A 13,559-nucleotide genomic window follows, 5' to 3' on the forward strand; every position below is an offset into this window, starting at 1 on the left:
GTCATCTAGGCAAATTTAAGGAGGTTGCAGGGCAACAACCTGACCCCCAAAAGACGAGAGGTGGGCGGGCCACAGAATCCTGGACGAAGATGACAGTCTCACCAGTGCACCATTGTGCAACCCCTGAGCCTAATCAATGAGAAGGACTTCTTGGACTTGGACTGGATTTGACACCAGGCAGAGACAGCCTTCGCTGACTTAAAGCAAGCTTAATTTAGTGCCCCTTTTATGTCAGCATTACTTACTCAGTCCCATAGTCACAATCAGCGACCAATTGGTTATAATTTAAAACACCTTTGCACCCCAGAGAGAACTATGGTAGCATGTCTAAGAGCTGTAGCAGCTGCTACAAAAACAAAGTTGACCACAGCTAATATTGCTGATATGAGTCCCCTAATTGTACATGTCCCACATGCTGCTCACTCCCTTATTCTTCAGGCAAAACCTGCTCACTTGACCACTGCATGAATATTGCATCGACAAAAGGTTCTGCTTACTATGACTCATATCACACTGAAGTGCTGTATTGTCCTTAACCCATCAACCTTGCTTGCTAACTTTTACAGACATGGATGATGAAAGTGTTAATATATTGTTGTGCACTTAGCTATGCCTTGAAGCTAAAGCCTTCTCTGCCCCTTCCTGGAGACTGGGCAGTGTTCAAGGATCTCAGAAGAAATTGATTCTCTGTGAGGAAGTTTTGAGGAAGTCAGATGAGAGTCAGTTCACAGTTACTCTCTAACATTTAACTGTGGTAACATTGAGGTAACCTAACCCAGTACTGGGGAAGACATGACCAATAATGTGTGACCACTGCTGTTCCCTCTCTGTCATTCCTCCCAAGGGAATCAAGGAAGAGAGTGTCATCTTTCATGACATGACAGTAAATGGCATGTTGGTGAAATTTTATAGCTGATACACTTCTTTCCCATTCCTGAGAGAGGGCCCCGTGGAGCTGTGCAACAGAAAGTTCACACAAACACCGACGATTCTTTGCTGATAAATGGTTCGTAACCCCCACCACCACCACACAAGTTCCAGATATCCATCATGTTAAATCATTAGAGAAATCATCTTACTGCTCTGCAGACGGTCAGCCAACTCCTCCTGCTTCATTCTCCTCAGGAAGTGAAGTGTGATCTTCAGAAATGCCTCTCTGCTGCTCCTCCTCTGCTCTTCCTCCTCACCATCCAACACCTCCTCATCCTCCCTCTGACTCTCTGGGTAGCATTCTGGGTAATCTGGACTCAGAACCTTCTGGACCTTCTTCAGCTCGTTCTTCACAAATGTGACAATGTTCTCCTCCAGCAGCTGAAACAGAATATTATGTGAATGACAACATTTAACATCATGGAGCCAAACATCAGATCCATGTTGGACAGATTCACCACTGGTCTGTAAAGTGCAGCATGGAGATTATTGTGAACAGACTGGATGTAAAAGTAGTTGTTGTTCATGTACAGACCATAAATATGGAGTCCAGGTGTGTCTGATGCTGCTGGACAGACGGACCTCTGGGAACCTCTGAGCTCTCCTGGTCGACTCTGTGGAGGAATCATGAAGAATCAATCACATTGTGTCTGTCCACTCAGAGACAAACACAAGCTGAAGGTCCTTTGAGTTAAAGTGTTGATGACATCATTGAATCAGATGGTTTCCTCTGGCATCACAGTGTTGGTCGTACTGCTGATCCCACTGCAACAGTCCAGTCTGTACTTCAGTGCAGCTTTTAGTTCAACGCTCTGGTTCACCAGGTCTTCTGGTTTAGTCCCTCCAGCTCTTATTGACCCTTTATTACTGTGGACAGCAACAGCTGACACAAGCTAATTGGATGCTACCTGTCCAGTGCTAATTGGTATTGGGTCAAAATAAACTTGTAGCAGGTGAAGTAAGTGAAAACCAAGAGAGCAAACCAGAGAAGACTGGATCAAGCTAAAGCTAAAAGGGATTTCACATTGAACGGTGTGTAAAAATGTAAGTTATGACATACTTCTCTTGACTACATGTTCACAAACAAAGAGGTACAGGTAGGCAGTGTACATAGCAGATGATATGGCTGATTGTTCTATACTTGTACAAAATGTATTCTTGCTTTTCCTTTTGTTTGACCCACAACACATTTTTAAGCATGGACTGCAGAACTTGTTCCATGTGATGTAGCCATCAGTGTTGTACTTTAGTTTTGTGAATCCACCAGTAGAATTAAACTCACGGTGATGTTTCACTCTTTGTTTTAAGCAAGCTGATCTCAGTCCAGCTGTTATCGCTGACATGTCTCTATTTCTGTTGTCATGTTACTGAAAATTAGAAAACACACACACACACATACGTGTATATACATTAAGCTATATATAACATAACATTTAAGCTCATATTATCCCAAACCATTTTAATACTGAGAAAAACTTAACAACTTACTTTATGACTGATAATTGGTGTTGTTTAAAATTAATGTGGAGACCCATTGAGTCGTCACTCTTGAAGGACACACAGCTGGGCTCAGGTCTAGTTTCAGGTCCAGGTCCAGGTCCAGGTCCAGGTTCAGGTCCAGGTTCAGGTCCAGGTTCAGGTTCAGGTTCAGGTCCAGGTCCAGGTCCAGGTCCAGGCTCAGGTCCAGGTCCAGGTCCAGGTCCAGGTCCAGGTCCAGGTCCAGGTCCAGGCTCAGGTCCAGGTCCAGGTCCAGGTCCAGGTCCAGGTCCAGTGGTTTTAGAGGGAGGGCCTCCCTCCTCTCTGTCCTCACACTGATTCATGCTGCTCAACTCACACACACTTTCATCTGGAGAGGAAACACAAATCATTCATCTGCACATCAACTGAAATCAGCCTTTCCATCATGTCTCCTGTCAGAGCATCAGCTGCTGGACTTCTGTTAGTCCACTAGATGGCATCATGCAGCTGCAGTGAAGTGAAGTGATGCATTCACGGACACAGACTGACTGAATGATCTTAGACATGGTATCATTATTGAATGCACATACATACATGCTGTATATACGCAACATGTGTGTGTGTACCTGCATATGTTCTTTGTGAATATATATTTTTTTCATTTGAATTAATTTTTTTATTTTTAGGGCTAATTATTTTTATTTTATTCAGTTTTCATGCTTTATTCCTTTATACTTATATGCTACACTCATATGTTGCTCTGTGTGCAGTGTGGAGCATTGTGCAGACCGGTGTTGCGTAATGACAATACATCTGAACCTTTACTTGAGCTATAAAAACAGAGAGAAGTCCACAGATGAAGTGCAGCTGTCCATTAAAACATTAAACAAACTAATGTAGCAGCAACACTATTATATTTCATCTGTGAGAACAAAGTGTAACAGAATGTCCCCGACACTGCTTTATTTTTATATTATTGTATCATTAATAATGTAACTTGTACTTTAAAGTTATAGTTGGTTTAGGTGGAGCCAGTTTTAACTGTTTTACAGACAAGTATTAATAGTGAATCATAAAACTTATCATTTGAATTTATTTTTAAAATGTTAATCTGGAAATAAGAAAATGTAGTGAGATACAAAGCAAAAATATAGATAAAGTAGAATATAAAGTAGCAGAATTATTTAATTACTTTCAAGAAGTTTCAGAAAATATTAACATATTAATTCAAATCAAATCCCTTTTATTCGATCATTTATTATTTTTACATGCAAACTGACAAAGTGCCTTTTGGAGGAGTGTTCAGAGCTCTGACAGCTGATTTAGTGACGCAGTTACATATTTATTTAATCAAAAATATAAAGTTTAATCACCTCACTGTCCTCTGAATGCTCTGTCCTGCTGTGTCCACATCAAATACCGACAATTAACTTAACTGTGGAATAACATGTCAGATTTTTTTCATGTTGCTTTGTTTCGAGTTAAAATTTGAGTGTTGTGAATTTGTAGAAATAAAAAGGCCAGTGGCACTTTTTTAAAGTTTCTAGTGTAACCAAGCTAACAACAGCTTGTGCTAACAAGTAAAATATTTCAAACTTATTACATTACCTTCAGCTGGAGGTTCACACGGAGAAAACTATCTGCGCCACACTGTCAGAGAAAATGAAACTTTATACAGGCAACACCCGGAGAGGCATGTGACTGTTAAACTTTAATCCCTTCTGTCAGCTGCCAGTGACATCTGATAACGTGGCTGTTTAATGGAAGCATATAATAATAAAAAACATATTGACCTGGAATAGCTGCGACTGGAGAACAGGTTTATTTGTGGTAACTTTGGTTCCAGAAAGCAGATTAAGTTTTTAACATTTTGTTAGTTACTATGGTAACTTTGTCAGTTTAACAAAAGTTATAATCTTGATGTGTCAAACAAAACTGAAAAAGTGATAAAATCCAATTATTGTATATGTATCAATGTACATTTAGTCATTCTAAAGAGACTGAACACATTGGATCTATTTACAGAACATCAGTGATACTAATGAAATGAGGAGCCGGGCCCAAATTATATTAAAAAGACCATATGTTGTTAAAAGACAGTCAGGGCTTGATGAGCTTGAGAAGGAGCCCAAGTTCCACAGTGTCAACACAGTTATAAAAACTGTCCAATAAAAAATGAACCTTACCCAGTTGGTTGTCATATCCCCTGATAACGTCAGAGCGAATTTACAGACAATATTTTAATAAATTGACCACTCAACAACTCACTAAACTGACACATTTGTTAAGGGAGTCTGGGGACTTTCTCCACGGGGACAAAGAAGGAGCCTATATTGTTCCTGTTTAGTGTCTTTGTAACATGTGACATGTTTAGATCAATAACATGTTTCTTCTTTCATAAATGGAGTGTAAATGGTGACATCAGTGTAAACAGTGTGTTCAAACAGCTGATCAATGTTGGCAGGTAAGACTTTAGCACTTTAGACACAGAAGCAGACAGGCTGGTACAGACATGCTGCCACAAACTGACACTTTTTACAAGGAGACAAACAACTTCAGCTGAAAGATTTAATGCTGAATTTACAACAAGGACACAATGAGTTACAATCTGTCACACACACAGTTTCACTACGTTAGAAAGTTTGTTTTAACTCAACAACTCTTTAAATCACTACATTTGTTAATGGAGTCTGGTGATGTTATGTTACTGGTTCAATTTTGTGTTACTGGTTAACATTTTAAAAAACACACTTTGTCTCCACAATAAAGTGCAGTGGAAGTAGAAAGTAGCAGAAAATGGAAATACTCAAATAAAAGAGTAAATGTACTTAGTTACATTCCATCACTGGATCTGAGTTTAGGGAATGAACATAAGTCAGTGAGTGTGTGTGTGTGTGTGTGTGTGTGTGTGTGTGTGTGTGTGTGTGTGTGTGTTAGGGTTATCTTCTGGATTCATGAGAGCGAACAAACAGAGTCGTCATCAAGTCTCCGTAATGATGAAGAAACACACAGACGAATTAACAAATTAACACACACACACACACACACACACACACACCTCAGCTCCTCAGGCTGTAATTGGCAACAATGAAAATTACACACAGGCTAATTAGCAGCTCCTTGGCACAGACAGGGTGTGTGTGTGTGTGTATGTGTGTTAACACTCCATGCTAACGAGCCGGCCTGCCCTGCCAAGCGGTTGACCCACTTCCCAAAGGAGATCCCCAAGGACCCCCCCCCCCCAACACACACACACACACACACACACACACACACACACACACACACACACACACTCTACATTAATCTTCAGGTAATCTTCTGTTTGTCAGTCGAGCTGCTTCCTGTGAACAAAACTCACAATTTTAATTCCTGTTGAACAAGATTACATTAACTTACAGTTACTTTCTAAAGGAATCGATTACTTGTTCGTCTTCAGATGTCGTGTTTTGTCGGAGTGTTCAAAAATTCAAAAATATTCAGTTTACAACAAAATCACTGAGGATTTGTCGTCCTGATGTCACAGTGATGTCACAATGATGTCACAGTGTGACGTCTGTAGAATAATGACATCATCCTCTTACAGATTGGTTCAGTATAAACCTCACTGTCTCTGTGACACTCAGTCTGGCACCAGGCTGGATTTCTCCTCATAGACGAACATTGAATTACGGCTCAAAGGAAACAAACCAAAACAGGAAGTAGGCATCGTTCTCCCCAGTCACCGTCCGCAGGTAACAGCCGAGTGACCGGAATAACTGCAAAAGAAGAAGAAGAAGCTGCTGATGGAGGAGGAGAAGGTGAAGAGGGAGAGTGATAGAAGCCGAGGTCAAACAGGAGTGAAGGGACAGGCTGGTGGAGAGATATGTGTTAGTTATGATTTTATATCTTATAATATCTTATTTATAGCTCAGAATTTCATCTTTTAATCTGACTTGTTATCATAATATCATCTTTATATCTTGTAATTTTAACTTTTCATCTGATAATGTAGACTTTTTAAAACATAATTTCAATGTTTATTTCGATGTTTGTTTACGTCTGCTTCCCCAGGAGATCACGTGTCAACTTACTTATTGATATTAAATGTGTCTTGTTTCCAAATTGCGTCACATTCATCACAACACCTTCCTTCAGTGACAAACCTGCCGAGTGTGCAGCTGGAGCTCCGTGTTTGTGTCTTCGGCGGTATCGTCTGTCTCTGTCCAGGTGGGTTCACACAGCGGAATAAACTCCGTCACCTTTTCTGCTCGTCCTCGTCCTTAATCGAATTATTCACAAAGTGTCCGGGCCACCGCCTTCCTCGCACAAGAAAGAAGCCCCCGAGCAGGAAGACGGCGCGCTGAGGTTTGTTGCTCCAGTTGTGGTCCCCGAGGAGCCACACACACACACACACACACACACACACACACACACACACCAGCGCCTTTGTTTCCTCCTGAATCCTGCTCAAATGTTATGCACATACATATATGCATGAACGTATATATGTATGTATCTGTGTCATATTCAAGTCAAACACTATTGATCCCTGAAGGGGAAGAAGAGGTCAGCACACACACACTTAGCATCCTGTCAGCTGGTTACAGATTCAGAGTTCAGCTCCAGGACGTTTTTAAAAGTGGAATAGTTTTAAAGTCATGACGGTTCAGCTGCAGCTAAAGAGACGGCGGCTCGACTCCCTGAATGTACAGAAATGACTTCAAACAACCAGAGAAACTGCAAGAAAATGACCCCTGTAACAACTCTGGGTTAGCTTAGCTTAGCTTAGCTTAGCATACAGACTGAAAACATGGGGAAACACAGCAAGTCGCCAGAATGAAATGTCAGTATATGAGCTGACTTTCCTACCATGTAAAGACAGCAATGGTGGCTGATTGTGTTGAAAGATAACCAGACCTCGCCCCAGGTGAGCACCCTCAGACCAGGTGCATGCTAACACCTTTAGCCTAGCAGCTGCAGTGATTTCAAAGACTTTAGCTTCAAAATGTGTTATTTTATATAATTTATTCTGATGTCAGTCGCAAATACACCTCCGTAAATCTGCTTAGGAATCCTCAACAAAGGCTCTCCTCACATGTGCAATACTCCCCTTAGAAACATCATGTTTTTAAGTTTCCTTCAGTCTCACAGTGATCCAGTGATAGTCGACTGTACATCCATGAGTTCACTGCTAACAGGAAGTGCTAGCAGCTCATTCTGCAAAGTTTTAATGGAGTTTTGGTTGTTTCTCTGTTTAATATCAAGTCTCCAGCTACTTCAGTTGTTTAGCAGAATGCTGCTTCAGACTTCACCTGGCTTTATATCATCAGGAGGGAGGAGAGGACGCCTGAGCTTTCATTCTTGGGTGAACTGTTCCTTTAAATCATCTCCATACTGTTAGGTTAGAAGGCCATTTTTTAAAAAGTATGTGCATTAATATGTGGATTATACATTCCCACTGTCCTCCTCGGTGACTCCCCTGCCGCTGATCAGCCTCTGAGCTCTTGTTTTGCCGCCGTCCTCTCTGGCCTGTGGGGTTTGCTGTGTTAACGCTGCCGCCCTCAGCGTCGTCTGACAGCCTTATTAACAGAGCGAGGGTCCACCGGAGGTCCCGAATCCTCAGAGGAGTCTCCCACTCGTTTACTGTCAACACAGCGGCTCTGTGGAGGCATCCTGTTAAATATTCCCTCCTCATCAAAACTCACAAACACGCAGCCATAAAGAGGAAACCTGCTGTAAATGTCCTCCATTGTGTGCCGGGGCTGCCGTCGGGTTTCTCCTCCTTTACTGTAAATGTAAGCGGTGGCAGATAGATTTATTGGGAGTGTCGTAACCATGACACGCCGCGGCCTTCAGTTCAGGGACGTTTCCTCCCGCTGCATCATAAACAGGCTGAAGACGGCAGGAGGTCCCAGAGTCCAGCTGAGGTTCCAGGATTCATTCAGATGAGCTGATGAAGAGACGATTCACAGATCCAATCAGATCTGTTTGGTTCTTTTATATCAAATATTTATTACTTGTTTCATTTGTAGAATGGTTTGAGTTGGTCAGAGCTTTAAAACACGATACCAACACTTTGTTTATAATCTCTCCGGCTCAGATGAAGCTGTGAATGAGGCGTTCTGTCTGCAGGTCAGGTAAACGTTTGTTGGGAGGACTGAAGCAGCTATGTGAGTAATGAGCCGGGCTTCTGTTTTCAGAGAAGGCCATAAACTCGCTGGCCGTCGGCTGAAGAACTGGGGCCCTCCTCTGCTCACCGGGTCTGTGATTAGCCCCCAGGTGCCCCGCTGGAGCCGTGACCTCCGCCGGCCGGGCCGCCAATCAGCCGAGGCTCGGCGGGCTGTAATTGAGGGGGACAACAGCTGCCTTTTAATGGCACCTTCACCTGGTTTCAGCAGGACTCGCTCAACTGAGCCGTTCCACCTTTAGTTGAGACATTTAAGACGGACTCCTGGATCCTCAGTCCCAGTCAGACCAGTGATTCTGCTGGTTTCTATACAATCTATATGTAAACTTGGCTCATCTGAGCTTTTACACTCTTCTAATTTCCTTGAAACCCAGAACAACACAGGCAGAGTTCAGACATAAACTCACTTTGTCCTCTTTGAATATAAAGTTATCATCAGCAGCGTTCACGGCTCATAAGAAGAAGTTAAAGTTCAGTTCACACAGATTAAAATCAGCTAGTTGACGTTCAGTTCTTCAGTCAGGTGAGCTGCTCTGAGATGGGAAGTGCAGCTCTGGAGAAGAAGGAACATTATGATCCTGAGAAGACGGTCAGGAGGGAGTGAAGCAGCCGGAGAGGGTGGAGTGTTTACTGAGGAGACTACAGCCAGTGATGGGATGCTAACGAGCTCCCTGCGTCACAATGATTACTGAACATGAAACAATAACCTGCTTTATTTTATAACCCACTAGCCTGATCTACTTCATAGTGTCATTAAGTCTCACAGGAGTTAAAGCAAAAATATGAGAGCGTTCGACAAAAAACACTGATTTTAAAAAGGTCCTAAAACACCAAACTTCATTCCTCCTCTGTCTGGTTTCTTAGTCATTTCTTAAAATACATAAATATAACTACTGTTTATAATCGTAGCAGGTGTGAGGAGACAAGGACTGAAATTTAGTTTGTTAGCTGTCGTTTCTCTCGTGTATCAAGATGAAGCTGATCTCCGTGATGAAGACGAGGGTCTGACTCCTGCAGGAGCTTCACCTGAGGCTGGAGGAAGAGGAGGAGGAGGGGGAGGAGGAGGAGGGGGTGGAGGAGCAGGAGGAGGAGGACTCATCTGACCCCGGCTGACCCCAGAGGGCAGCAGCAGCATTAACACATTTACTGAGACAATAAACCCGACTGACAATAATCAGGATTCAGTGTTTCACATTAAAACATCCTCGACCTCATTTTGACTGTTTTCATTTAGTGTTACATTGTTAACGTCCGTTAGAACACAGCTGAACATTAACAGCCTCACTTATCAGACGGACATCTGATGTTGTACAAATAAATATGATTATCTCATTTTAGGATTCATGTTTTTATCTACAGAACATCGACACTGTGTGTTTTTATTCATGTCATTACTCCTCTCAGCTCCTGAATGAGCATCAAAATATGGTTCAAATGTCATAAAAGTTCACAAGTACTATGAGCTCAATGTAGTTAAAGTATCAGAAGTAAAAGTACACATGTATTCTCAGCTTCATGTAGTAAAAGAATCAGTTTTCAGTCTCTAAAATTTAGTGAAAGATTGAATATTTTTACTTCTTTACAAAATGATGAGTGAACTGTTGTTGAGTGTAAGTATATGAGTCTGAAATGGATCATTTGTGCGTAATTAGTACTTTTATTTACTGATTTAAATGTTTCCTGATGTCACGACTCAGCTGGATTCTGAATGTCGGACTTTTACTGGTAACAAAGTATTTCTACTGCGACATGCGTACTTTTACTCCAGTGACGGATGGAAGAACTCCCTCATCGTGGTAATTGTTCAATATCAGTGTGGTGATTTTCAGCAAGAAACTCATCACACACACACACACACACACACACACACACACACACACACACACACACACACACACACAGGGAAACACCTCCATTCTGGATCAATTAGCGTTCTGGGGGAACAGAGGACAATTAGCCAGCTGGCTTTTATGAAACAAAGCAATTAATGTTATGCTAATAAGTCAGATTCTGAGCAATTCCAGATCATTTGCTAATCATTCGCTAATTACTTTGACGACTCTTTAGCGCATCAGATGATGAGTGATTAATCGGACGGATCTGGATATTTAACAAACTCCTCTGAGCTCCGGCTGCGACGACAACATGCACATCTGGACCACATGTCTCTCTCTGATGACATCACAGACTCTCTGATGATATCACAGACTCTCTGGTGACATCACAGACTCTCTGATGACATCACAGACTCTGCTGGATGAGAACAGGTAGGACCAGTCATGGGTCATCAAGTGCTGTTCTTTACTCGAGTCCTTGATACTTTTAATCAATCTTTATCTGTACAGAACCAATTAACAACAGAACTCGTCTCAGGAAGCTTTTCAAACTGAGCCGGTCCAAGTCAAACTCCTTGATCCATTTATTTACAGACCAACAGCACCAGGTGACAGCGCAAAGACAAAACTGCCTTCAACAGGAAGAAACCTGGAGCAGAATCGGGCCCAGCGCTGGGCGAACATCTGCCTGGACCTGCTGTGAGGAATCAGATTTCCTCCCGTTTGTTCTACAGAAACTACAGCGAGCAGCTGTTTGACAGAATCACAATCAGGAATCATCAGCAGAGCAGATTTTACAGCCTCACAGGCGGAGCGAGGAAACATGTGCAGAGGTCGAAGGTCAAAGCCACGACGACCCTGATGTGGCTGCTAGAACCACAGAGGAATGCTGGGAAAGGCGATGAGGGGCGCCGTTAGTGTGTCACCTGTATGTGATGAGTGACGGGGGGGCGGGGACATGTGACGGCGGCGGCTGGCGAGGTCAGGGAGGTGATTGGTCGCATGATCACAGCGGGGCGAGGGTGGGCGGGGTCAAGGTCGGAGCTGATGATGATGCTGACAGGAGGCGTCGGCCTCACAGAGAGTCACAGAGAGCGTCAACGTTAAACCGTTACAGCTGAAAGTATTTATCAATCACTAACATGATTAACAATACATGTGATTATTGATCAGCGTCTTACTGCTGTAGGAGGTTCTGTGTCTCAGGACGTATTAAATCATAATGTCTTTAGTCTTTAGGAGGAGGAGAGGACTTTATATCATCAGGAGGAGGAGAGGAGGACTTTATATCATCAGGAGGAGGAGAGGAGGACTTTATATCATCAGGAGGAGGAGAGGAGGACTTTATATCATCAGGAGGATGAGAGGAGGACTTTATATCATCAGGAGGAGGAGAGGAGGACTTTATATCATCAGGAGGAGGAGAGGACTTTATATCATCAGGAGGAGAGGAAGACTTTATATCATCAGGAGGAGGAAGAGGAGGACTTTATATCATCAGGAGGGGAGGAGGAGAGGAGGACTTTATATCATCAGGAGGAGAGGAGGACTTTATATCATCAGGAGGAGGAGAGGAGGACTTTATATCATCAGGAGGAGAGGAGGACTTATATCATCAGGAGGAGGAGAGGAGGACTTTATATCATCAGGAGGAGGAGAGGAGGACTTTATATCATCAGGAGGAGGAGAGGAGGACTTTATATCCTCAGGAGGAGGAGGAGGAGGACTTTATATCATCAGGAGGAGGAGAGGAGGACTTTATATCATCAGGAGGAGGAGAGGAGGACTTTATATCATCAGGAGGAGAGGAGGACTTTATATCATCAGGGGAGGAGGTAGGAGAGGAGGACTTTATATCATCAGGAGGAGGAGAGGAGGACTTTATATCATCAGGAGGAGGAGAGGAGGACTTTATATCATCAGGAGGAGGAGAGGAGGACTTATATCATCAGGAGGAGGAGAGGAGGACTTTATATCATCAGGAGGAGGAGAGGAGGACTTTATATCATCAGGAGGAGGAGAGGAGGACTTTATATCATCAGGAGGAGGAGAGGAGGACTTTATATCATCAGGAGGAGGAGAGGAGGACTTTATATCATCAGGAGGAGGAGAGGAGGACTTTATATCATCAGGAGGAGGAGAGGAGGACTTTATATCATCAGGAGGAGGAGAGGAGGACTTTATATCATCAGGAGGAGGAGAGGAGGACTTTATATCATCAGGAGGAGGAGAGGAGGACTTTATATCATCAGGAGGAGGAGAGGAGGACTTTATATCATCAGGAGGAGGAGAGGAGGACTTTATATCATCAGAGGAGGAGAGGAGGACTTTATATCATCAGGAGGAGAGGAGGACTTTATATCATCAGGAGGAGGAGAGGAGGACTTTATATCATCAGGAGGAGGAGAGGGGCCTTTATATCATCAGGAGGAGGAGAGGAGGACTTTATATCATCAGGAGGAGGAGAGGAGGACTTTATATCATCAGGATGGAGAGAGGAGGACTTTATATCATTCAGGAGGAGGAGAGGAGGACTTTTCTCATTCATCAGGAGGAGGAGAGGAGGACTTTATATCCTCATCAGGAGGAGGAGAGGAGGACTTTATATCATCCGGAGGAAGGAGGAGGAGGACTTATTATCCTCATCAGGAGGCGGAAGAGGAGGACTTTTTATATTCCATCAGGCGAGGAGAGGAGGACTTTATATCACTCAGGAGGAGAGGAGGACTTTATATCCATCAGGAGGAGGAGAGGAGGACTTTATACTCATCAGGAGGAGAGGGAGGACTATGGGGGAGGAGAGGAGGACTTTATATCATCAGGAGGAGGAGAGGAGGACTTTATATCATCAGGAGGAGGAGAGGAGGACTTATATCATCAGGAGGAGGAGAGGAGGACTTTATATCATCAGGAGGAGGAGAGGAGGACTTTATATCATCAGGAGGAGGAGAGGAGGACTTTATATCATCAGGAGGAGGAGAGGAGGACTTTATATCATCAGGAGGAGGAGAGGAGGACTTTATATCATCAGGAGGAGGAGGAGGACTTTATATCATCAGGAGGAGGAGAGGAGGACTTTATATCATCAGGAGGGAGAGGAGGACTTTATATCATCAGGAGGAGGAGAGGAGGACTTTATATCATCAGGAGGAGGAGAGGAGGACTTT

General features: G+C 43.2%; 1 protein-coding gene across 1 annotated transcript in view; it reads right to left on the bottom strand.

The window, feature by feature from the left end:
* The window catches only part of LOC115576534 (NACHT, LRR and PYD domains-containing protein 12-like), a 46,670-nt gene extending 42,081 nt beyond the window's left edge, over nt 1-4,589 (bottom strand). Inside the window, exons 1-2 of the mRNA XM_030409063.1 lie at nt 4,575-4,589; nt 1,080-1,179 (exon numbers count right to left, since the gene is read on the bottom strand). Of these exons, the coding sequence (XP_030264923.1) occupies nt 1,080-1,179; nt 4,575-4,589 (115 nt within the window). The remainder of the gene's footprint in view (nt 1-1,079; nt 1,180-4,574) is intronic.
* Between the last annotated feature and the right edge of the window lie 8,970 nt (nt 4,590-13,559).

The sequence above is a fragment of the Sparus aurata genome, chromosome 24, assembly GCF_900880675.1.
Source record: "Sparus aurata chromosome 24, fSpaAur1.1, whole genome shotgun sequence".
Classification (NCBI taxonomy): Eukaryota; Metazoa; Chordata; class Actinopteri; order Spariformes; family Sparidae; genus Sparus; species Sparus aurata.